The sequence below is a fragment of the Halichoeres trimaculatus genome, unplaced genomic scaffold (genome assembly GCF_033239565.1).
Source record: "Halichoeres trimaculatus isolate MK-OKI-2021-1 unplaced genomic scaffold, fHalTri1.1 fHalTri1_scaffold_3, whole genome shotgun sequence".
NCBI classification, from domain to species: Eukaryota; Metazoa; Chordata; class Actinopteri; order Labriformes; family Labridae; genus Halichoeres; species Halichoeres trimaculatus.
Window position 1 is genome coordinate 37,112,297 of NW_027437181.1, and position 25,773 is coordinate 37,138,069.

Genomic DNA, 25,773 nt, shown 5'->3' on the forward strand with positions numbered 1-25,773 from the left:
CGCTGACTAATCTGGTTTACCAATCTGCAGAGGTCAAAGTTAGACTGATAAATATTTGATACAAACAAGACAAAACGTGCAGAGTATCTAACTGTCAGTGTTTAGACAGGCTGTGTCAGGTTGGGCTGGTCTCTGGTCAACTGGCCACATGTCAAAGCTTGTATTCTGTACTGCTAGACATTCACTTAGCACTGCAGACCTTTTCTTCCCTCGTCAGTCAGCATGATTGTTATTGTTGTCTTTCAGCCTAACGTGATGGATGTCCTGAAATCTTGTTGTCATATCAGAAAATCTCCATTTTCCTACCACGAATAACAAACACAGTGACAGCCTGTTTCCAGTTAGTGCTGCTGACATATTTTTTATTCATATCTTTGAATTTTACACTAAACAGTTAGAAAAAACAGACAATATGTGAGGCCCTTTATAGTGGTCTGTCCCAGCTGTCTTTGGAGCAAGGTTTGGAGTGCAACTACAGAAACCATCCCAGGATGGACCACAGCCTCTCAGTTTGACCTCACTGTCTGTTAACCGATCAGAGTGAGCAGCTCAGCTATGATAGTGAGGTGCTGATTGGCTGCCTGCAGATCGGTGTGGACCAATGGAGAGGCAGACAGTTGGTGAAACGATTAGAAACCAACTATTTAATTAGTTTTTGTTTGTTTTGTTGCAGTTATCTCGGGGTTCAAGGTGAAACCTTTATTGTTGAATTTAGAAAAAAAAATTAATAACTTCTCTACTAAAATATATTTATAATATGTGGTGAGAAATTAGCAAACAAAAAATGTAACATTGAAAGACATTTTCAGAACGTAACAACAACCTGAAATGTAACAACTTGTCAATAATGTAACAAAAGTGTTAAGCCCATAGTGAAGTGAAAAGCATGCTATAAAATTAAAATGTAAAAAGTTGTTACATTTTGGGATTTATAACATTTTTTTAATTATCACATTTCGGGTCATTGTTACGTTTCAGGCTCTAACAGGGTCTGCATGTTTCAATGCTGGATTCATTTCAAAGTAGACCTTCACATGCACACTTCACTTCTGTTTGGGGTTTTCTTTTGGCACAACAGGTAAAAATAGACAAAGAATAAAACATATTACACTTAACAAGCTGTGTTGTTTTGTGGCTCCAGACCACATTTCTTTGATGGGGGAGGGGGCAAAATGGCTCTTTTGATAGTAAAGGTTGCAGACCCCTGCACTACATGGTCCAAAGTATTCAGACACTTGAAGACCAGACGGCAACACACACTACGGAGACATCCGCTCTAACGTGGAGTTATACCAGTGTTAGCTCTGCTTGGAAGGCTTTCCATTAGGTCCAGGAGTGTTTCTGTGGGAGATTGTGCCCATTCTTTCTGTTCAGCATTCATGGGATCAGACACTGATGTTGGACCAGAATGCCTGGCTCAACATCTCTGGTCCAGTTCATCCCAAAGGTGCCTGATGGGGTTCAGGCCAGAGCTCATTCAAGTTCTTCCTCACCAAACAAGTCGTTATCAGTCCTTGCTTTGTGCGCTGCAGGGTGTTTACAGCTACAGGTCTGACTGAAACACCTGAATTCAACAGTTGACAGGTGTGGCCAAATACTGAAGTCCTAATAGTGTATGATGTTTCTGTTCACACTGACCTGATTGATGCAGAGTACTCAGGTCTTTCTCCGTGCTGTCTCAGTGCATACCTGCTTCCTCTCCTCCACAGCAGGAGAGTGAGCTCATTTAATACTTTCATTAAACTAAGACTGGTCTGTAGTAGGTAGGAAGCTGTGAGCTGAAGTCCACCTGTGTTAGTAAGTTACATAAAGGAAAGCATGTGGATGTTAACTTTGAGTTATCACAGTCTGACCTCTCAGAATAAGGCAAGAAAGGCACTAAATGAAAGGCACTTCGAGTATAAAACTACAGTTTTGTTAGCTCTAATCCATTTCCTTCTTTCTTTCCTCCCAAACAGGAACTGTGATCCTGAGGTCTGAGGCCTGGATCAGGGATCATGGATCAGACAGCATGCTTCACTCAGAGGGTGACATCAGTGAGGTCTCGTCTGCCAAATCCTTTCTGAAAAACACAGACACGCAAATAAAGAAAAGGGACAAACTATGGAGGAGAACACACATTTCTATAAAAGGTGATATCAGATCTAAAGATTCACACTCGGCTCAACACAACCCCCTCTCCGTCTCCTCCCTCTGCCGTAACTTACTTTCCACCAAGAGGAGAGACATTCATAGAGTACCAAAGCTAAAGGCAATGACACTGAGGTTGGGGCTTGTGAGGGGCTAATTGAAGCTACATACCAGTGAGTCAGCTCACAGGAACTGGCTCAGTGCTGGTCATGATCAGTGAGGAAGCAGTTGGAGTACGTTTTATTCACACCATACCACCTGTGAACTTCCAGAGAGGCGATGTGAGTAGTTTCTCTACTACAAAGGTTGATGGCTTACAGTTTGAGCACAGAGCTGTATCGCTTGAAGAATAAATATCCATGAACAAGTCAAAAAAGCTACAGTGAAAGTCCTCCTGTGGCCTTCACACACTCAGGTAAAAAAACATTTTTAGAGACAGACTCCCTGACAACCAGGACAGGATCTGTCAAAAACTTTTACACAGTATTGGTGAATCCACCCAGACGACTCAGGTTTTCAATGATCCAGATGGTAGGTGACTATTTGAAACTGAATATTCTTGCCATCAGTTTTAATGATGTCTGCTGGTTTTGATACCACCAACCATGACCTATTCTTGACAGATTAGAGAAGCAGGCTGGTGTTACTGATACCATTTTAAATTGGTTCAGGACTTATTTGCACTACAGATGTTTCTGTGTCAGCAGCAGCATCTTTGCTCCATGGGGTCCCTCAGGGTACTGTCCCAGGCCCTAACACTGTTTTCCATTTACATGCTTCCCATCACCTGTATATCACACAATCCTGACAGTACATTTCAGCTGAGCATGAAGACTGTAATTCATCACAAATACCAAATCAAAGGGGATTCAGTTTCAAGTCCCTGGTCAAGATCTCAGTATTACCTGCAGCATTTATGAGATTTTCCTTTAAATTATTTATTTTATAATTGCGTCATTGATGAAGTAAAAAAGAGATTCCTTAACAAAATACATCAAGAAATTATTTAATCTCTTTCTTTTTCATATCCCAGTATAAGAGTAGTTCTATAATCAAGGGTAAACTTCATGTCCATGGGGTAAACTTACCAATTTACTAAATATTCATTCGTAGCAATGACCATTTTTACTGTGGGTCATTTAGCTGATATTTCACTTTCATTTAATACAGAAAGTTAACAGGTTCCATCATTGATTCAGCAAATAATGCAAATCATGTATTGGAATTTGCAGTTTTTGTGCTGTCTGATTTCTCAAATGTCAAGTTTGCTCTTTAAAATTAACACTAGAAAACATGTTTGTGGTGATTATTTTCAGCATTATTTGTTTAATAATCATTAATACGTGAAAAAGGTGTTTTAAAAACTATTTAAATAATTAATTTAGATAAAATTACTCACTCTGTCTGTGTCTGAGTAATCCATGTCATCTGTTATCCATTGAAAAAACCCTGTAAATCAGCAATGGTTTGCTCCAAAGTCACATGACCCAGATCAATTGAGGTCATATCCTTTTTGGTGTTACCCTTGAAGAAAGTGTGGCATTTTTCAGCTCCTCTTCATCAATATTTCATCAGAATGACTGTCTGTACATGGGGCGCATTAATTGTCCATCTAGTGTTCCTACTAGAGATGTTATAAAGACCAAACTGAAGAAAATGTGCAGAAATATGAGGTGATGGTGGTGGCAAATTCAAGGTCTGCAGTTATCACAACAGCCAAAAAATGGTGGAAATGTCAAAATGTTGTGCTGTAGGGACAGCTTTCTCTCTTCTTGTCCTGTCAGCTGTGTTACATGAGGTTTTTGTGCCATAATTCTTTTAAATTTTCAAAATGATGAGGGACCTTTCTAAGGAGCGTAGTCGGACACAGAAATGTTGAATGACTCTAAATTCAGAATAATAAAGATTTATGTTGAAAAAATCGTCGCAACTTTTGTCTATAACACAGTTGACAAAATAGTGCACCATTTTTTATAAATTAAATATTTAAGAATTAATTAGAGCTTAAGCTCGCCAATTAATGAATTTAGTACATTTCATGTATATACTTTGCAAACAAATAGAATATAAAGCAAAATAGTACAGATTTTTTTTCTCACTTTTTGTTTACCCGAAACATTCCCCTAATTATAGAATCACTAATGAGATGTTGCTGTGTCACTGTTTTTTCTTTGATATCAGAGATCTTTGACTTCCCCAGCTGGGTTCATTACAAAGTCCTCAATGTGATATAAAAGAAAAGTCCAACTGTCTTTGTTTGTCAGTAAGTTTAACATCCTGCCACTGTTATACTCAGGCTTCTTTTCTGGACAACACAGTTCATAGTCTGGCTCTGGGGACTTGACATGAGACAAGCAGAAGCATTGTTCAGATACCAAATGATGGTGCACAGTTTGATACCCCCTATCAGAGTTGGTGACCCGAAAAACACCCCGAACCTTCATAAGTGTCACAGACATAAAATACTGGGTGGCAGACAACCTCCTTTAGCTCAACAAAACAAAATCTGAACTATCGTAATTATTCCTGCAGCAAAAAGAATCCTGATCATAAAAAATGTCAGAAACATATCAAACCATGGGAAGCCTTCCACAGAAAACCTTTGAATGATCTTTTTTATGAGGACTTGTGTTTTGAGCTGCAAGCGAAGGAAGTCCTCCATTCTGTTTCTATCACCTCAGGAACACTGCAATGTTAACTCTTCTGTTTCCTCTTGCCACGACTTTTAAAACTCATTAAACTTCTGTCTTCATCCGAAATCAAGCCACCAAACACACAAGGTTCAAAATCTAGCTGGTTGACTTTTTAGCAGAACCATAAAATGCATATAATACGTGCAATATTTAAGTGGCTGTTCTGTGTTGTTTCTGCAGATGAACACTCACCAGTTTGTAGTCTCTGTGCAGTTTGCTATACTGGAACATGTTGCAGAGGACAGTTGAAGCTGCTTTAGCAGCCTTTAAACTCCCATAGCTGAAAGACAACATAGCAAGACATATGTCAGGACAGACAGATTATGACCATGAAATGTTTCTTTTAGACATGACTCTTCTGATCTGATGAGAAATCAAAAAGCAGAACACAGAAAATCTAAACATTAACACAAATAGTTGTATAAATCAAAGGGGGGTTGGTAGATCATGTGCCCCTGAAGGAAGAGCTGCTCTGACACCTGAGGCTCACAGAGACACTCAGTCCTACCTGCTGTCATGGGACACCTTGATGCCCACCAGTTTAGGCAGACCATTGAAGTGAGTGATTTCATGAGCTGCCAAAGAACTGACAGTGACCAGGTGATTCAGGGTTCCACAGATGTTGACCACCACCTCACTGGATGGCTGCTTTTGGAGGCCGTCACTGGGCAGCTTGGAAACCAGAACGCTGACCATGATCCGGGCTTAGAGGACAGAGAAAGAGGACAACCTTATGGGAAGAGTCTTGCTGTTGTTTCATTCTCATTTACCAGGTGAATCAGTCCAAATGTCCACAGTAACAGGGATCCATCCCCACCCACACTGTGGGTAAATTAACCGTTCATAAAAACTGATGTTACACACGCCTCTGAATGCCTCTGTCAGGTAAAATCCCAACTTTGGTTCTCTGATCTTAATATTCTACATGTACAAGGCTGACTTCACAGCTGTGCCAAAGGGCAGCTGGCATGGACGCATACTGAAGACAAACCCTGAGCCCATCAGCAAGTATTTCACACCTCAGTGCTAACTGACTCACTGGTTACCTCAGACTGAACCCACTGTGGAGAGACTTTCTTAACACAGAACTCCGCTCCACTCAAGTGGTTCTGCTTCTAGTTCTAGCTCATAGGTGGTTCAATCCGAGCCAGTGTTTCCACAGCCAAGGGCCACAGAGAGCCACACGGTCACTGAACAAATCTCAGATTCATCAGGTATCACTCACACACCTAAACACATTAAACTATGCTATATTCCCATTGCAATTCATGTCAAAAAATCAGCATCTTTTTTTGCCGACTGTTTTAAATGTTAACATACATTCAGATGCTGCAGAGGTTCCTGATTTTTCCCCTGTCACCTAAACCGTGCCCCATGTCATCATGTATCTGTTGATGGTCAGAGGAGGAGCTGAGTGATATCAGGGCTCAAAGTTTCTTCATCCGAAGCAGGAAAACACTCCCCTGATTTCAAGAGCAGGAGAGGAAAAAGCTGAAAAGGCAACTCTGTCCTGACAGGAGGACGAGGATTACCAATCCAACGGGGTTAATATGAGCGAGTGAATCCACGACTGGGGGTACATCGATCACAATTTTCTGCCTGATCACCAATCACCGATCTTTAAAGAGCATGACCTGCCGATACTGATTTTGGCCGATACCGTCTTTTTTTTTTAATATATAACTGACAGCATATACCTTCAATGTTCCAATCTTATTTTATTGAAAATCATTGAAAAATATCTGTGAAACATTACAATGTTTATAGTTTAACTTAAACAACCAATAAAATGTCCTGAGTTTTAGGTCTCAGAGCAATAAAGGCTGGCTGTTGGTTCTTCCTGGAGGATCACTTTCATATGTAAGGATTGGCCGATCACCAATACCTGATTACTGATCCCCCAAAATTAAGGAAATTGGCACCGCCGACCACCTGATCAAGCTGAGACCATATTTACAGTCACGGGAGGCCACTGCTGCTCAAACTGGATGTAAATACGGAAATAGATGGTTTTTTATAAAACTTTTGAATAGATAAAGCAGACAGTGTAATTTTACACTTCTAATTAAATTCAGGCCATTTTGACTCTGCCTCCAGCCTCTGATGCAAAAGGTCTCTTCTTCCAGCCCAGTGAGGAGTTGTTGCTACTCTGGACGTGTTTCTTTTTTAGGTTTCAGTGACGCTCTTTGGGAGTTGAAACACAAACAACAGGTGACTGATCAGACTCAGCAGCATTTACAGCATTTAGAAATAACCAGTTTAAGCACTGATAGTCTCATTTTTTCACTGCTGATTATGAAAAGGAAGCTTTATAAAGGTGATACTATTTTTAGATCACTCAGTAAGTCTACTCAAGGTCTCTGATGTTTGGGCTTTTCCTCCAAAAAGAAAGACAGAAATAAGTTCACTTCAGTTTGTTTTTAAATGTTGAACACACACCTCCATGGACTACCCTTTGAGTCTTACCCAAGTGGTCTTTGTTGGGGTAGTGTCTGGCCAGGTTTCTCAGCAGACCCGTTAGAGGCCTCAGCTCGTTCTCACTGTGGGTGTCCAGCAGATCTAGCAGGATGGGCAGCATCCTCTCTTGATCCACCAGCACACAGCTCAGCACGGCTGACCACTGCACAGAGAGGCAGACATCATGAGTCCTTCACACAAATGGCCCTTTGCACTAGCACACCTTGGCCCTACTCTACTCGGCCCAACTACTCGTTTCCTGATGGTTTTCCACTAGCCCGGTTCTTTGACCACCAGGGGGTGGAGTTGCCATAAAACAGCTGGGTGACACCGCGTCCACGTCATTTTGAGCGCGACACAACAATCGCAAACAATGGAGGACTTGGAGGCAATAGTTAACTTGCTGCTCGGTCTGTGGCTTTTTGTCACAAACTGAAAGAAAGGAGAAAGCAGAAGAAGGCTGCAGGCAGCCAGAAGAAATACCCTTACAGCTGATGTTTAAAAATGGCGGGTGGCTCCCGTCCTCTTATGTCCTGTCTTGCTTTGGGAGTTGTGCTGATGACTCATCAATGACGACATTGTCTGACCTATCAGTAGCCGGCAGACGGTGATGTCATCTTTTAGTATCGACTCAGCTTGCTTGGAACCAGAGCAGAGTAGGTACTGAAACTAGCTTGTTTTCTGAGGTACCAGACCAGTGGAAACTAGACAAAGAATAGTACCAGTGGGAGAGGCATGCTAGTGGAAAAGGGGCCTAAAGAGTCCAGAGGAACAAACCAGTCACTACCCGTACATACATACCCGCGCCTCTCCTGCTGTGATGTTTTGCAAGGCTCCGATGGCGGCCTCACGGGTAACTGAGATACTGTTGCTGTTCTCTAGAACCAGCCTGTAAAGCACCACCACCTTAGGGTGCCACAGCCACTCAGAGCCCTTAGGCTGCCGAGACACCTCGGACAGGATGGACAGACTCTGATTTTGCTGCAAATATAGAGACAGAACATGAGTTCAAACTTTATCTTTTAAATGAAATAATATCTTACATGACGTATCCAGGCATGTAAAGATGTCTCATTCATAAATAATGAACCTGTGGGATATCCAGTTGCAATTAGAATTTCTAAAAATGTTGGTTGAAAACGTTTTATCATTCGATTTCCTGCCATAACAGTAGCACCTCCTGTTATATTAATGGATGCACCGTGGAGTTATCTTTCTATTTATGTCCTAATGTTCTTGCAAAGCTGTCCAAATGCAGAGTCTCAAACTGTGACAGATGGAGGAGGGCAGTCAATTCAAGCAGATGTTTGAGGAGGTCTGGAAAGCAGGAGTTTATTTTGGAAATGCTGGAGAGAATTATGAAGATTTCCTTCGTGAAAAGACTCATAATGAGAGCATTCAAGCAAAGTGTTGTGTTTTGAAGACAAATAACAAGATGATGAGGAGTTGATTATTTCATAAAAACGGGTATTCATAGAAAATTGGTTTAAAGAAGTTTTTTAGAAAATTCTGTCCTGACTTCTCAAACATTCGTAATAAAACCAGACCTTTAGGGGACGAGAAAGGCTTTGAGTTTACACTATGCAAATTAAATGCAACACTGTACAATATACAGTATATCACAAGATTTGTTTTAAAGAGATTGTAGTTGTAAAGGTCATGTGTGACTATGAAAAAAATTATGTTCTCTGCAAATGGGTAGAGGGCTGGACAGCATCCATATTCTGTGTTATTCTAAAGGGTAGCCAATCACAAGTCCCCTCCAGCACTCAGCTCACTCAGGTCTCTGCTAACATTGGTGCGACTCAGTCAGCAACTTTGTCCTTTTAAAGTGTCCTGTTTGATCATAGTGCCAGACAAAAGAAAGGGAATACCACTTCAGACCCATTCTTTTTCGTGGTTCAAACAGCTGTCAGCCTCCAGCAGTCACCCTCATCTTTACCAGCCGCTGTTCGTGGTCACAGCTTTGTACAGTATGAAGAGCGGTGGGGAGATTCACCTCGTTTTTCTTTCTGCTGTACATAGAAAAGCAGCCGATGGCCTCGCTGCCTCTGGGCTCAGAGGCTGTCTTTGGACCCTCCAGACGGAGCCGGACTGAAATGGGCAGTTCCATGTAGAGTTGGTAAGACAGATTCCTCATCACGCACAGTGAATTTTCCAAGCCCTGACCACAAGAGCAGAGACAGAGGAGTCACAGGAGTGTGAAACAATCAAATAACCAGTATCTTTGTTTTTTTTTTTCAAACTCCAGATTCAGCCCTGGCTACATCTCATACTCTTTCCAGTAGGTGGCCAACGTTGACCTGCCCTCTGTTCAGTTAACTTCCTCTTTATACCATAATAACTCACTGACTCAGCCATGAAATACAAAGGCCAAAAACTGTTGGCTTGTTGGGATGAAGAAATCGAGCAGCAGCATCACTGCAGCTCACACAGGTGTCAGCTGTTGCTCTACATTCAGGTCAGACGCCTCCTTCACCCTCCCACTGCTCGGGGGGAGGTCGTGTTGAGGAATGGGAATGGCTTGCCATCAAAGAAGATGGAATTCATTAACTTGATGGGGTAAAAAATGGTAAATTATGAAATGGCTTAAAAAACAAGTGACAGTCACATTTAAAGTTAAACACAAGTGTTTGTCATTTGGCTTGAACACACTAAGGTGTATATCAGGGTGGTGACAGACCGCACAGCAACTCTGGTCATCTAGATAACATTCCTTCCAGTATGTGTGTCCAGTTTCAGACAGGCTAACAGCTGCTGTCAGTGTAACTGCTCTTTTGTTATAACCACCTCTTAGTTAAAAATCAAACACAGTTACCTTATCATCTGCCTTCTCCTCTTGTTGGATGTAGGACACCAGGGAGTCCACCAGACCATGCATGTCCCTCATCCTCTGCCTCGTCCTTTCATTTACTGAGCTCAAGTTTCTGCGCGCAAAAAGATAAAGACATAGCAACTGGGTTCAGAAAGTCAATGCAATCAAGCTCTTACTGCAATGATTTTTAAGATATTTAACTTTATCATGTCTTCCTTGTTTACATGTAGGGAGCGCCAGGGCTTGTCGTCACACTTTTTACTCTCATATGTATTTCTAAGAGCCAGTACAATAGATTAAAATTGGATAATAAAATTGATTTTTTTTTTTTTCCGTTGCTAGGCGCTGCCCAAGTAGCTGCCTGTTGCAGCAGCTCTCTCGTCTTTGTCTGTTTCTTGTAATTTTTTTGTCTCTTTTTCGTCATCTTTGTATTTGGAGTGGATCATTACTTTGTATGGTTCATTGTTGGTCATGGACACCAAACTTTTTGTGGCTTCAGCGATATTTTTACTACCTTTCTCCTGTGTTTGTCTGGAGATCCTACATGTAAACATGGCTGCATTGTTTACATGTGAAATTAGCTGTTAGCAGCCTGTAGCATGTCAATGCTAACTAGTGTAGGGCCTGATGATTTCCCTCAAGGTGAGGAGGAGTAGGTGAGGACGACGTGCTGGTTCTCGGGTGTGAGCTGGGAGGTGACGACGTGGACCTGTCCTTCCATCCATCGTTGTTGGGAACGTGGAATCTATCTCCAGTGGGATGGACGAGCTAGCCGTGCTAGCCCAGCAGCAGAGGGGCTGCCGGAGGGCAGAGTGGCATCGTGCTGTTCACGGACGTGGCTGACGGAGCTGATATCAGACGGCCCACATTGGAGGTTATTTTGCAGGTTATTTATATTTCTTTTGCCAAACCAGCTACATATTACCTTAACCCTGTTTTGCCTTTTCTTGCATGGCTTGATGCATTTGTGCTGTATACAACACAGCACCTTTCACATTTGACTCAAATCACTTTCAAATCAGTCATCTCAAAACATAGAACTAATTAGCTTATTAAAAGCTTAATGGGAAGAGATGAAGCGTAAACTAAAAGTGGAAGAGATGATTCAAAACGTTCTTTGGGATACAATACATCAACTTGCATAGAATAAGCCTTTCACATGAAAATGCTTGGAAGATTAGGTACGTTTTTTATTAACTGTTGATTATAAATTATTAATTAAGGTTGAACACATAAAACAACAGGAAAAAGTTACAAAACACAACTTATAGTCACTCATTAAATTAAAAAAAATGTGTCTTACATTTCAGCTTGTCTTCACTTTACAGTGCTCCGCTGTTTACTCTCTGTCGGCCTTCTCTGAACTGTGGCTTAGTAAAATGGCTGTCTGTGATCAGCTCGATCGCTGTTCAATCAGTATGTGTTTACTGCTTCAAATTCATTAAAGCCCAGATTGTGGTGATTGCTCTTTTTGGTTCCTGTTTTAACCTCTGGAGGCTGTTTTTGTGGAGTTTTCTGTCTCCCTCACAGAGTGGTGGGCAGGTCCCTGCTGCACTGGCTCTCTCCTGCACTCACACCTGTTCCTGATCACCACAATCACCACGCTGCACTTAAGCTCTGCTGTGAGAGGGAGCCAGTGCCAGATTATACCAGCTCCTGCGTTGGTATATGGTCAACTCGCTGAGAATTTTTCTGAGATTTTGCAAGTTTCTAGTTTTTAGATCCCCTAAGACTCATTTTCCTCTGTTTTCCCTTTTCCAGAGTCTCCATGAGCCTCCTAACAACTGCCCACCCTCTGCCACACTCTATCGACGGACATTCGCCTCAAGCCACACAGTTCACCCTAGTTGATTGACCCCCCTGGGCCTCTTCCCCTGCCCAACAGTAAAATTCACTTTAACGGCTTCTCTGTCTCTAAGTTGCGTTTGGGTCCAATTTCAATTGTTTACAAACCTTAACACAGATAAACCACTAATTACCTTTTTACAAACCACATGTATTATATGGAAGAGGTTTTTCCATCAGCTGTAAAGATTAAAAATCCCTTCCAGATTCATTTTGATAAAAGTTATAACTTGAGGTTTAAGAATCAAATATGATGATTCTGCTGTGATATGATTAACAAAACAACTAAATGTTAAGACCAACCCATAGTTTGTTTAGTACATTTATAATAAAGGCAAAATATAATTAGCTGTTGCTCCACTATCTGTAAACTGAAAACCAGAGGAACATACTACAGAACAGAACCAACAGAACAGCCAGACTACATACTACATGCTTAAGTAGTAGGCAGATCGCAGCGCCTACTACATACTACACTTATATGTACATGTGAGTGTAGTATATATAACAGAGATTTATATACATATCGATTGTGGCCATTCTGGTTCGATTTAATGCATCAAAGCAGCGTCTCAAGGCCAAGGACATGGCCTAAAAATATCATGATATGAGTGAAGCGTCATATCACTCAGCCCTTATGTGTGTGTGTGTATTTTGCCTCTGTACAAACAGTGGCAACAAATTTTCCTGTTTAAGACAATAATTTCTTCTTCAATCTGATGCTCAGGTTTAACTCCAGCACATCGTCTTCACCGTGTACATCCTATGAGGCGCTGCCATGTGACTGGCTGATATTAGAGTTAATGAGGAGCTGAACAGGCGAACCTAATAAAGTGGCTCATAGGTGTATGTACTATATTCTCACATACACCTAAATATATATATATACATACAAAGAACGCTGTATATATAAAGGTGTGTGTGTGTGTGTGTGTGTGATAACTGTCAGGAAGGAAGCTGAGTGAATTCAATCTGTTGTAAAAACACTAAATAGTTTTGTAGAACAAAAAAAGTATTTGAACTGATAATCAAAACTGACAGATGAGGTGCTTTTGGTCTGGTTTTTGGATTGGGGTCTTGTGTGGACCAACCTGAGGCAGCCAGTCGTGTTGTTAAAGATGTCTCTCTCAGGTGGGCTCAGCGGGATGCTGCTGCACAGAGGGATCAGGATTTTCTCTGTCAGCTCTGTCAGAGCTTCTTTGGAGAGCTTCTCCTTTAAATTATCTTTGGACGACAGATTCCACAGCACACCTACAGACACAAGGAGCGTTTACTCTGCTGATCTGTGAGGTCAGGGCATCAGGGTCAAGGCTCTGAGACAACTGTCTGGCTATCTCTGTTTAAATTGTGGATAATGAACAAGCAGAAACACAAAAGTGAGACTACTTCAAGACATCATATGAAAGTCCTCACAGGCCTTTAACACTTCACAACGAATCTTAGAATGAAATCACTACCTGTGACAGTCTTTCGTAGCTCCTCGTCACTTTGATTTAGGATGTTAACCAGATGCATCACACCTCCTGCAGTGACAAGCGCTGACTTGTTGTCTGTGTTCTCATAGATGAGGTTCTGCATGGCACCAGTGGCATAACGCTGGACTTCCTGGTTGTCACTGGAAAACAGCTGAACTAGAGCTGGGATACCATGCAAAGCACGGACCTGAGAGAGAGAGGGGGGAGGGGCACTGAAAACACTGGCATATTGAAATACTTGAGATTCACAGATCGTAGAATAAGTAGGGATGGAACAATTTATGTAAAAAATCCAAACGGCTCGGTTTTTGTTCGGTCTGTGTTTTTCTTTTTTCTTCATTTTACTACTCAGTTTGAAGTAAGTGTGTAGCTCTGCTCATACGCAACATGAGGCGAGAGGGTGCACCTGTGGCATTGTGGTATTCTGCCATCACAGAGCGCTCTAGATTCAGTATGAGCTCTGATGACGGCAGTAAGAAAGTGGAGGATAAAACCACGACTGAGTGTTGCAAACTTAGAGACTTTTCCGCTACATTTAATGACTTTCCAGACCCCTCTGGAGAGATTTTTTAAAAGCGACAGTTCTAGTGAATTTTCTGGAGTTTGGAGAGTCTGAGGTTAAAGCGTGTTTTGGTCTCCTCAGTGGTCAGTGTGTGAGTCCTTCCCCTATCCAACACACAAACAGACAGTCCTCCTCACTCATAGCAGCCTCCTACTGCTGCACAAGAGCAGACCACTGCATGGTCACTTCTGCCAGTCCCCAGCCCAGATAAAGGAGAAGGGTTGATATTAGGACATAAAAATGGATTGACAGAAGAAAGTTAATTTTTTTAGTTCTAAATATATTTATGAAGTTGTGTTTTACCTGCTTTCTGTTTCTCCCACATTATTTCTCTCTCCTAAAGATCCATGACAATTACATGCAAATTTATTATTATGCAAATTAGACCGCAGCATCATTTAGTGGCTTTTAGTGACTTTTGAGACAGCCAATCGTGACTTCTCTTACTGAGGAGATGGCATGTTGTAACTAGCAATGTTTCACTCAGTTTTAATGGTTTTGAAATGGGAAACAGCCTCATTCTTTCAGGTTTTTCATGACTATACATGAAGTAATTGATCTAAGATCATCTGTTAATGGTGGATTATTAGAATTTATGGTAAAAATAAAGGTGTTGAAAACAACAAGAAACACCAAACCGGACTGAAACCGTGATAAGAATTGAACCATGGATTTTGTAAACCATTCCACCCCTAAGACTGAGCATCAAAAATGTAAGTTGGGATTCAGTAATGAAGACAAATTTTCAAAGAAGTTGACCAAACAAAACAAGAGGGAACTTAAGTTACCTGATCTTTAGCACTGCTGCTATGGTAACAGTGGTGTTGTATGTATGCAGCTCCAACTACTTGCAGAGCAGTATCTGACTCAGAGAGATATCTGACTGCTGTGGCCATATCCAGACTCTGGATACTGCTGCAGGGAATCACACACACACACACACACACACACACACACACACACACACACACACACACACACACACACACACACACACACACACACACACACACACACACAGAGTAAATACACTTTGCATGTCATTAATTTCTCTCTAAAAGCTTGAAATGATGAAGCCAGTGACTGAAGGAGACATGTTGAATATTTGGCCTCACTCTTGAAGTGGATTGTTGCTCTGGAGTGACTCTCTGTCCAGGACGTCCAGTCCTTTCCCCACGCTCTTCACACTTCTCAGGGAGGCAGCCCTATGTAGGCTGGCTTGGTACTGCCCCGTCTCGAGGGCATGCTCATTCCTGGATACGTGCTGCTGCCACTGTGTCCCCCAGCAGTCGCCCACAGTGGGGACCCTCCTTCCAGTCCCCACCCAGCCCTCATGGCCTGAGCTTTGCTGTTGGCAGTGCTGCTGTCGGTTGGTAATCCGGCTGATGGTGCGATGGGACGGGCCTTTGTAGATGTACTGATGAGGGATCTCCTCTCTAGCCAGTGTCCCACTGAGGCAGCGCTTCAAGGGGCCAGGGGAGTTTGCAGTGGTTGGGAGGGATACGGTTTCTGGAGGAACCAGCACGGTCAGAGGAATCGCCCGCTCGTCCTCCTGGCACAGCGACTTGGAGCGTCTGTTAGAGCTGCGTGGCTGGTACGTCTGACTGCACTGGATCACGTTGCTTCTTTTACTTCTTACATGGGAGCTGGTTTCCACAGCAGAGTAAGAGGAGAAACCAGACGACTGATGGCTCACTGTGGGAACCTGAAGGGTCAGTGGAGAGGAAAGAAACAGAAAGGAGGTCTGAGGCATATCTCTCCAGTTTGTAACTCCCGATTGACTTTGTAAAAAAAAGCCATGCTTACGCTCACAGAAACAGAGCAGACCCATGTTATATACCTGTGTTTGTCAGAAGCCCAGGGGAGTCAGAGAGTTAACCAAAGAGGTGTCAGATGAAGCCACAGAAAGTTTGAAAGTTGTGAATACAAAATAAGACACCAAGAACAAACGTGATTTTACAGATGTGCAATGAACATTACGGTACAATAATAACATCAAAGACATTTGACATCCTGGATTGGTTCTGCTTTGACTTGGTAAGAGGCAGCAGTGAACCAAACCCAAGACGTTTCACTGATCAAGAAGAGAAGATATGTTTAAAAAAGGTCAGCAAAGGGAGTATGTATGATTGTAAATGCAGTCAAAGTCTATTCTTTCAGCCAAAGTGTACCTTGTGACGTTTTTTATGAACTCATAAAATAAACAAACTCAGGGATTCATATGAGATTCAGATTTAGAGATGCTGCAGAGACACTAAAAAAGCTTGAGTCTGCAAACAGGTACGGGCTTTGTGTGAATGATTTCAGTGATGTAGGACTGACCGGACTGAGAGGAGGTACTTACAGCCATCACACGGCTCGGTGTGTATGTCATGGAGCTGGAGCTGAAACCAAGGTTATGACTCAAACTCTTCCACTCGGGGTGGCTGCTGTCTGGAGAAAAAGAAGAGAGGAAAACGTGATGAATCGTCATCGTCTTTGTCCCTTGGTGGGCTGTGAATGATCTTCAGCCCTGTTAGAGCAGTGCCCTGGTTTTTTACTGATGGATTCTACCTGCTCCCGGTGCAGAGCCATGAATGAGGACACAAGGTAAAAGATGATTTTTCTCGGTAGTTCAACTCAAAAAAACTGAAACTCTTAAATTGTATAGGTTCAGAACACACACAGAGAAATACACTGCCTGCCCTCCCCTAAAAAAGTCGCCACCATAAAAAAGGTCACACTCTCTATTATTTGGTTGGACGGGCTTTAGCTCTGATTACGGCACACATTCGCTGTGGCATTGTTTCAGTAAGCTTCTGCAATGTCACAAGATTTCCATCCAGTGTTGCATTCATTTTTCACCAAGACCTTGCATTGATGATAGTAGAATCTGACCTCTGTGCAAAGCCTTCTCCAGCACATCCCAAAGATTCTTAATGGGGTTAATGTCTGGACTCTGTGGTGGCTAATCCATGTGTGAAAATGATGTCTCATGCTCCCTGAACCACTCTTTTACAATTTGAGCCCGATGAATCCTGGCATTGGCTGTTTTCAAAACTGCCTACTACACTAGTAATGCCAACTATTTTGGCCAAATTTTAGTCTGTAGTAGGCAGTATGCAAAAACTCACAAAATATGCAGTATGCCAAAAAATCCCTGGACGTCCTATGATCAAGGAAAATTTCTCAGTATGCAACGGACCAGTCTACCTGGCATACTTTTTCCCACAATGTGGCCCTAACACTTTTGGTCAATGCAGGTGGCAGGTTTCAGTAAATTACCGCCTTCTGCTGGAATGAGTCAGCATTAAAACTACGACACAACAACACTGATGTTATACAGTCTGTGAGGTAGATGTGAAGTGATGAGAAAGAAAGAACAGTACATCTTGCCACTTCTAGTTGAAAAAAGATGTGTTAACTTCCACAAATTAATTTAAGTCCATACAAACTGATAATTACCTTTTTTTAACCATATTACATGGAAGCAGATTTTCCATCAGCTGTAAGAAATAAAAAGCCAATCCCTTCCAGATCTTTTTAAATGAACAATATAACTTTTGGTGTAAGATTAAAAAAATATGATGTTTCTGCTGTGGTAGGATTAACAAAATAACAAAAATGTCACGTTGACCCAAAGTTTGTTTTTTACATTTTTAATAAAGGTTAAAAAAAAGTCATTAGCTGTACCTCCGCCTCCCGAAACTTAAAACCAGAGTAGAATACTACAAAAAGACACAACAGAACTGTTATACTACACACCACATGCAAAGGCAGTAGGCAGTATACAGTGCCTACTACATACTACATTCATAGGCAGTATATGTGATTTGGAAAACAGCCACTGTCATCTTGGAATATTGCCGTGCCATCAGGGAAGCAAATATCAATTGATGGACTAACCTGGTCATTCAGTATATTCAGGTAGTCAGCTGACCTCATTCTTTGAGCACAGACTGTTGCTGAACCTAGACCTGACCAACTGCAGCAACCCCAGATCATAGACTGCCCCCACAGGCTTGGACAGTAGGCACTAGGCATGATGGGTGATTTTATCTGCCTCTCTTCTTACCCTGATGGCCCATCACTCTGGAACAGGGTCAATCCGAACTCATCAGACCACATACCTTCTAAGCACAGCCCTGAGTTCTACCAGTAGTGCCGCCTCCAGAATTTTTTCATAGGGGTGGCCATATGGGGCCACTGAGAATCTTGGGGTAGCACACCAAAACCAAAAGCCATAGATAAATTTCAGGAATCCCATTATGCTGTTGTGGTGTATTGACGAGTCTAAAACAATGGGAATGAGAGAATCAACTGCTAACTCTGGTGTCTTATTTCACAACCACTGTTACTGATTATTTGATGTGCATAAAATGCTATAGGTTACTAGTGGTAACTAGTTACAGCTATCCAGTCTTTTTATACACAAGTTTTAGTTCAAAGCATTGTTTTTCAAAAAAAGGCTAGAACTCCTTTTTCTTTAAAAAGACAGACATAAAACTTTGATTTGAGGGAGTACATTGTAAGAAACAACAATTACTAGGAACAAACCTACTTAGGTCAAGAAGCACCACAGATAGTGCCAGTTATTTTTAGTACAGCTTGATTTGCCTGTTGCTATCTTTCTTTTAACAAATATGTTAGGCTGTGTCAAAAAATGAAAAAAAAATAAATAAATACAACAAAAAAGCACCATCATGTATGATGTACATTTCACAGCAGTTAGTGACAACCTTTACAAATCCCTCCTGAATCAGACTACATTGCATTCAGTGCAGTTTGAGTTGCCTGTTGTGTCTTTTGGCAAAAACATCCACAATGTCATCAAGATTGATGACCTTGGCCCTTATTGACTCTACACTCAACACCCCAAGTTGCTCAATCGCTCGTCACTCATTGTATTTCTCACGACATTTTTGATCAGCTCTAGTACAGAAAAACTGCGCTCACATGACACAGTGCTCATGGGTAATGCAAGTGCAATTTTGCACATTTTGAACATCCCGTGGAACGCTTCCCTACATGGCTCAAAGAAGACTGTGAGCTCTATTAAACTGGCTGGTGTTTCAAAGCCACGTGTTTTCTTCCTCTCAAGAATTCGTTTAAGCTGAGGGATCTCATATTCTAGATCCTCTGTGTTACAGTTGTATTGGGAGGCAAATGGAAACACTACATTTTTCATACAACATGTGGGACTGCAATGATTTAAGGCTTGTATCCCCTGCATTATGACGTGACAGTCTTTAGAAAGTCTTCTCATCACCTCAGAGAGAAGCACATCAATGACAGGAATGAATGAACCTGCCTTATCTGTGCTGACTTGTCTCTGAACTATTGGAGTGTACATGTTGTGCTCTTCAAGCTGAGCACTCAGTGTGACCTGACGGCCTTGAGGTGCAATCCTTATGTTGCATTGTTCAGTAAAGGTCACAGTACTTTCCCAAATATCATTAAAGAGAGAGCCATCTCTTTAACTATCCAATGTATCAACAAGAGCATTTACAAGAGTAACAGCTGAGCTCAAATTGAGTTTTGGGGACTGTAAAATATCTGAGAGATGTTTGATCTCTCCAAAAATCTTGGTGAATGTCACAAGAAGGCCAACAAACTTAAGATCTAGGTCCCCCATCTTTGTAGGTTGCCTTTTTCCAATTTTTGAATCCCTCTTCAGGTGTAAATACTGAGCCACCTGTGGAGGGGAGACTAAAGTGCCGGCAGGCATAACAGTAGGCAGAGTCTTTACTCTGCGAATACTCGAGCCATTTGTGAGTGCTGTACCACTCCTTCATTAAGGCCCGTCTTCTATCCCCCTGAAGGGTTCGAGGGAAGAGCTTTGGATGTGGTTGTTTGGGCCCCTCTGCTCTTGACTGGGAGATATCTAGGGGGAAACATGCCAAAAGAGGTTATTCTTTTCCATGAATGATTTTGATTAAATGTCTAATAATAGTCGCCACCCCTGTCTATAGTCATTGTCAATTACATCTGTATTCAAACTCAACCATCATTAGTAATGAATCAGAAGACTTGAAGTAATCATGTCTATGATCATACCACGCTATAACCAGGCTTTAATTCAGATAACCTTACTCTTTAGCCATCCTTTTCATTTGAAGGAACACTTCAGTATAACCTCACCTGTTGGTCCAGGAACAGATTGACTACCTGCTCTAGCTGAGTCCTGTCCTGAAGCTGCTGGCTCTTCTTCCTCACTGCACTCTCTCTCACACTCTCTCTGTCCCTGTCTGTTTCTCCTCCTCCTCCTCCTCCTCCTCCTCCTCCTCCTCCTCCAAAACTCGCTGCTGCTGCTCATCTGTTGGCTGTGTCTCTCCTGAGCTAACCTTCTTATTGAAATGAGAAGAGATGTCCGTGGAGTTTTTCTTTTCATTGTCTGTGAAGTAACATAGCACAGCACAGTAACTGATAATGGATTTTGAGCTAACACTACAGCAGCCTACAGTTAGCTAGATAATGACACCAACGCCGCCAGGAAACACTGCAGGCAAGTCAGCCGCCACAGTTTACTAAAAAACAAACTTTTTGCCCTGTTGTTGAATAAAAACATGTTTTACATGACTTACTTACCACTGGGCAAATTTCCAGAATCTCTGCGACTGGAAACAAACACGCTGAGCTCTGCTGCTGCTGTCTGAGCGAGTATCAGAGTGGCAGATAGTGCATTCAGGAACGTCATATTTTTCTATACTACTGAAAATAATCGTGGTTACAGTGGCTAATACATGAAAGATTTGCGTGTGGCGGGGATAAAATGACGCCTATCTGTATCAGTAAGAAGAATATAATGCATACAACTGGCGATAGGTGGGGGGGGGGCAGCAAAATTGTCAGGGTGACCATGTGGCCATGCCCCCCCTTGGCCCCCCATTGCAGGTGCCACTGTCTACTGATTTTCTTTCATTTGATTTCACAAATGTTTAAGTGATCGCCAATCACAATCACTGAGAATTTTTTATCGGGCACATTTCTTCCTGGAAGAAGATGGGTCCCCACTATCCTTCTAAAATCTTCTTGGATGTTTTCTCTGCTTGATGCATGCCACTGATTTAGAGCTGCACGATTATCGCAATCGCAATGTCAGCACATGCAATTATGTAATCGCAAAAGAGGTTCTCGCAATCGCAATGTCAGCACATGCAATTCAGATTTTTTTTCATGATAACCAAGTTAGTCTGTAGACTCATCATGACACAACTTTTTTTATTAAATCGCAAGCACAATCGCTATCCCAATATTGTCCATCTAATCGCATATTGCACCTTTTCCCCAAATCGTGCAGCACTACACTGATATGACTCTTCTCAAACAGACTAACATCTTTTTCAGGACCAGGGGATGTGTCTCTCTATGTGGTTGTTAAAGAAATGAGAAGCAACTCATTCACCAGTTGGGGTTAAATAACTTGTTGCCAGCTGAAAGATAATCTGCCAAGTAGTAATTATCCAATAGGAGACTTGTACCTATTTGCTTGGTTAAGACCAGGGGGCAACTTTTTTTTGGCCAGGCAATGTGTTTTAGCCTTTATTTATTTTAATCATAATGATTACAGCTTAAAGTTTATGAAAACACTCAAATCAGTACAAATCAGTACACTCAAAGTTGGAACGTAGTGGAAAAAGTGGAAACCAATAGTGTCACCCTCTGATCAGGCAATCAGCTGATCTTTGGTCTATTTAGTTCCTCTATAGTTTGGTACTTTTCAGCACATTCTAACTGTTCTGAAAACATCTTTCACTGTCTTCCATTTTTTATTGTTTGCTAATATTTCACCACATATCATGCGCACATTCTAGTTGACAAATTATTTGAACTTTTTTTTTTTTATTCAGTGATAAACAGATGATAAAACGTATCACTTTGAACTACAGGATAACTGTACAAAACAAAATAAATATGAATAAATCAAAAAGTCCCTATTATCTATTTTGATGGGGTTTTTTTGGTTTGTTTTAAGGCCAAAGGGAGTCACTACAGGAAGGCTGCAGAGCCCAGCTCTAATGGTTCCTGCTAAAGACGCTCTGTTCACAGAGCACTGGATTCAAAGACTAACAGAAAGAGGAGTGGAGGGAAAGAGAGAGGTAGAAAAACATGAACAGCTAAACAGAGATCATCTCAGCGGGGAGAGGACTGTCAGTAGGAACTTCACAGAGAGAGGAAGAAGAAGAAGAAGAAGAAGAAGAAGACAAATGTTTTTAATGATGAAGTTAACCGAAAGAAATCAGTCCTGAGTGGAAAATGTGGATAAAATCAACAACATCCCGTCTTTCTCTCAAACACAGAGCGGAAGAAAAACAGGAAATGACTAAAAAAAAAAGGTCTGGTGGCTTAAAGAAATGTGTCTGTGAGTTAAACAGTGTATGTGTGTGAGGGAGTAATTCATACTTTGATAACACAGAGTGTAATTAAACCCCTATCAACATTGGAGCACTGGTGACTGGACTGTTCTGCTATTTCAGACTGATAGTGTCTTATCTCTCTGCTCTGGGACTAAGACTGGAATCTGGACCTGGTACTCCCACCATGCTCATCACAGTACGTAACAGGAGTCTGGCTTTAATTCATCACTGACTCCTATGGTTTCACTCTAAAGCTTAAAATTCAGCACAGGATTTTCAGAGGTCCACATCACACTTTCTGCTATGAGTAAGTTCACACCTGTGTTTGAGAGTTAACAGATCAGAGGCGTTATTGGGAAACATTGTTAAAGAGTAATGGTTTTGGACAGTTAGAAACATTGGATTCAGTTTGATATGAAACCTCTGACTCCAAAACAAGAATAAAAACCTTAGAGCTGCCAAGTGCCCAGCTCTGGACAGCTGTTTACACCCTTTCAGAGACAGTCTTTGAAATGGACACACTCAGGCCTGTGTACAGGAGACATTGGGGCCTGTCTGGTCTACCCTCACCAGTGTCTTTGTCCTGGTGGACCTGTAAATCTTTCTGCTCTGTGTGGAGACATTAATGGACCTGGCAGCAGCGTGTGGGCTTTATTCACAGGGAAAAACACTACTTAACAGTCTGTGGAGCTCTCGGCCCTTCGTCCTGACTAACTTGGTCTCCATGTTTTTAAAAGGACTCTGTAGGCCTCCATCCAGGACTTCAGCTGTCCCCCTTGTTGCCTGCTGCCCACAGCCTGTCTGTAGTGGTTTATTGGATCGGTCCTGTCATACTGTAGTTTGTATTCCTCCAGGTTACAGCAACTTATTGACAAGTTATTGACCTCTAAGTGTAGTACAGTCATATTTCAGTGCGTCTACCCGCCGGTTAACGGGCTGTGGCTCACCTGTTGATCCCACCGAGTCGTTCAGTCTGGGCAGGGAGGAGGACCTCTTCTCCGCCAGCCTCATGCGGACCTGCTCCCGGACCCTCCTGGCTTTGGCCCCCGGGTCCGCACATGGGCCGTCGGAGGGAACAACATAAGTGGTGCAGGAGGAGTTTGGCTGCAGGGCAGACAGAAAACAGCCCTCTGCCACGGCTATGCTCATCCTGACAGCAGCGGACAGACAGAACCAGGACCGAACCCCGGAGAGGAGACAAAAGTCACAGCCGAACCCCGGAGAGGAGACAAAAGTCACAGCCGAACCCCGGAGAGGAGACAAAAGTCACAGCCGAACCCCGGAGAGGAGACAAAAGTCACAGCCGAACCCCGGAGAGGAGACAAAAGTCACAGCCGAACCCCGGAGAGGAGACAAAAGTCACAGCCGAAGCCCGGAGAGAGACGATAATCACAGGGCACCGAGAATCCCGAGGCGGGTGCGGCTCGTCCGGTGAGGGGTCTATTGTTTTAAAGTCCGCTACGAAATGGAGCTCAGTCCGCTGCAGACTATCAGGGGGCGGGACTTGGCCTCTGGTCTGTCCCGGTCAGAGCTGCTCCCCCTCCCCTTTGCCTCAGCAGAGAAATATGTCCTTCAGTTTCTGAGCTGTCCGTGGGCATGTTTGTGTCGGTGTGAAGTGTGGGCCTGTTGTTTCCTGCTCTCACCGCGGACGGTCTGACGGTCTGGCTGGTTTCCAGATGTGGTACTAGACTTCTAGCTTCATTATGAGATCAGTGTTTTATCCCAGGCGGCAAAGGAGCAGTTTTATTAGCACCGTGAAACTTTTACCCCTCAACACGTCCGTGAGGATGACCAGAAGAGTCCACACCTTTTCAAAGACAGCCACATGCGATTCTGTGAGAATGGTCAAGATCCAGCAGCTCTGACATGCTTATCAGAGTATGGATGGAAACAAGTCCCTCCGCGAGCTCAGACCTCCTCCTACCATCATCACAGACTGATGAAACCAAAGCTCACCTGTCCCTCAGGTGTCTAGTCCCAGATGATCAGTGGTCAGTTTTCTGCAGTGTTTCGTGCTGTGTAAACATCAGCAAACTCTGCTTCTGATCCCATCAGGGGGCGATATGTGGGAAATATGTCAGGATGGTTTCATGGCAGGGCTGCGCAAAAGTTTGCGCTGCAGCCTCACAGCAAGAAGGTCACCGGTTCAAAGGCAGGTGGGCCTTTCTGTGTGGAGTGTGCATGGTCTCTCCATGCATGCGTGGGTTCTCTCCAGGTACTCTGGCTTCCTCCCAAAAACATTCTCACCAGGTTGATTTGTTACTCCCTAGGTGTGAGTGTGTGAGTGAATGGTTGTCTGTGTTTATGTGTCAGCTCAGCGATTGACTGGCGACCAGTCCAGGGTGTACCCCGCCTCTCGCCCAGTGACAGCTGGGATAGACTCCAGCCACCTGCGCCCCTGAACAGGATAAGTGGGTAAAGCAAATGGATGGATGGATGGGTTTTCTGGCAGGATCAGGATCTAGATTTGATCAGGATTGGTTTTCAGATTTAGACTATTTTGACCTCAGACATTTTTAGACCCAGCTATTTCTGATTCTGCACCCTGAACTCTTTTTGTGCTCCGTTTCCTGACTTTAACCTGGTTTGTGCCCTCTGATGTGGTTTTGAACTCTCATGTTTTCTCATCCTGATAAATACATTCATTCAAAAACATCAGCTAGAGAGTTGTTGAGTTTCTGCAGGATGTACAGAGCTGCAGCTTTAGACCAGCAGACTATGAACAGCCCACGTGGAGTTTAGGCCTTACTGGACAGACTTTGGTTTAACCACTCTCTACCCTCTAACCACTTCAATGTCAGGTGCCAGGGGGTTTGGGGAGATGCTTTCTTCAGCTGTGTCCTTCCTGGAGGTGAACTTATGCTCCCATACATGACCCCCGCTCTCACAACAAGTTTTTTTTATTAATCTATTTTTTTATCCTTGGTTATGCAGGATAACTTGCTGCTCAGGGTTTGGAAGCAGGCCTGAATGATGTCAAGAGGGCTTTGGTCCTGCAGCAGCTGTAAGGTGTTGCACAGCATTCAGGCTGATGTCACCCGCTGCAGGCCCTCATTTATCTCAATCCACCTTAGATTGTTCTGGTTTATAGTCCTCCATCCTCTGTTGGAGAGTGCTGATCAGGGCAGAGGGCAAAGAAGTGCTCCTCGGTGGTCATTATCCTCTAAATCCCTCAACATATTTTTCTCTGGCATGTTGGAAAAGCAAATTAAGACTGGGGACCACTGACACCACTTTTTCCTACAGTCAGATCATTTTTACTGCACTAAATGAAAATAACACTGTTTAGCTCTGTTGCCTGAATCTAACAGGACCTTTGAGTCCACCCACTTCAGTCTCAGGCTGTATTCAGACCAGAAAAGTCCTTTGGTCTACTTGTTTGGTCCGGACCAAAAGCGGACTTTATTTTTTTCGTTTGGTGCGGTTCATATTCAGATTGTACTTTTTGCAAGTGGACTAT

The 25,773-nt window shown here is 42.7% G+C and overlaps 1 protein-coding gene across 2 annotated transcripts; it reads right to left on the reverse strand.

The window, feature by feature from the left end:
- Window positions 1–350: 350 nt before the first annotated feature.
- LOC141788166 (plakophilin-3-like) lies at window positions 351–24,008 on the reverse strand. 2 transcript variants are annotated; one of them, XM_074667020.1, is made up of 13 exons: window positions 23,261–24,008; window positions 16,322–16,410; window positions 15,093–15,682; window positions 14,766–14,889; window positions 13,398–13,602; window positions 13,032–13,191; window positions 10,099–10,207; window positions 9,280–9,444; window positions 8,082–8,261; window positions 7,290–7,443; window positions 5,332–5,527; window positions 5,016–5,103; window positions 351–2,062 (listed from the first exon to the last, which is right to left on the reverse strand). In XM_074667020.1, exons 1-13 carry the CDS (start codon window positions 23,460–23,462, stop codon window positions 2,021–2,023), a joined length of 2,304 nt encoding a protein of 767 aa, XP_074523121.1. In that variant the 5' UTR covers window positions 23,463–24,008; the 3' UTR covers window positions 351–2,020. The 2 variants fall into 2 exon arrangements, with proteins under 2 accessions (XP_074523121.1, XP_074523120.1); XM_074667019.1 differs by having other exon boundaries at window positions 14,766–14,892.
- Between the last annotated feature and the right edge of the window lie 1,765 nt (window positions 24,009–25,773).

Coding starts and splice junctions, on each gene's coding strand:
- LOC141788166 (XM_074667019.1), bottom strand. CDS start 23,462: ATGAGCATAGCCGTGGCAGAGGGCTGTTTTCTGTCTGCCCTGCAGCCA. Junction 14,893..15,092: donor AGCAACAATCCACTTCAAGA/GTGAGGCCAAAT, acceptor GATTCCCTGCAG/CAGTATCCAGAGTCTGGATA. Junction 9,445..10,098: donor AGGAGAAGGCAGATGATAAG/GTAACTGTGTTT, acceptor TCTTGTGGTCAG/GGCTTGGAAAATTCACTGTG.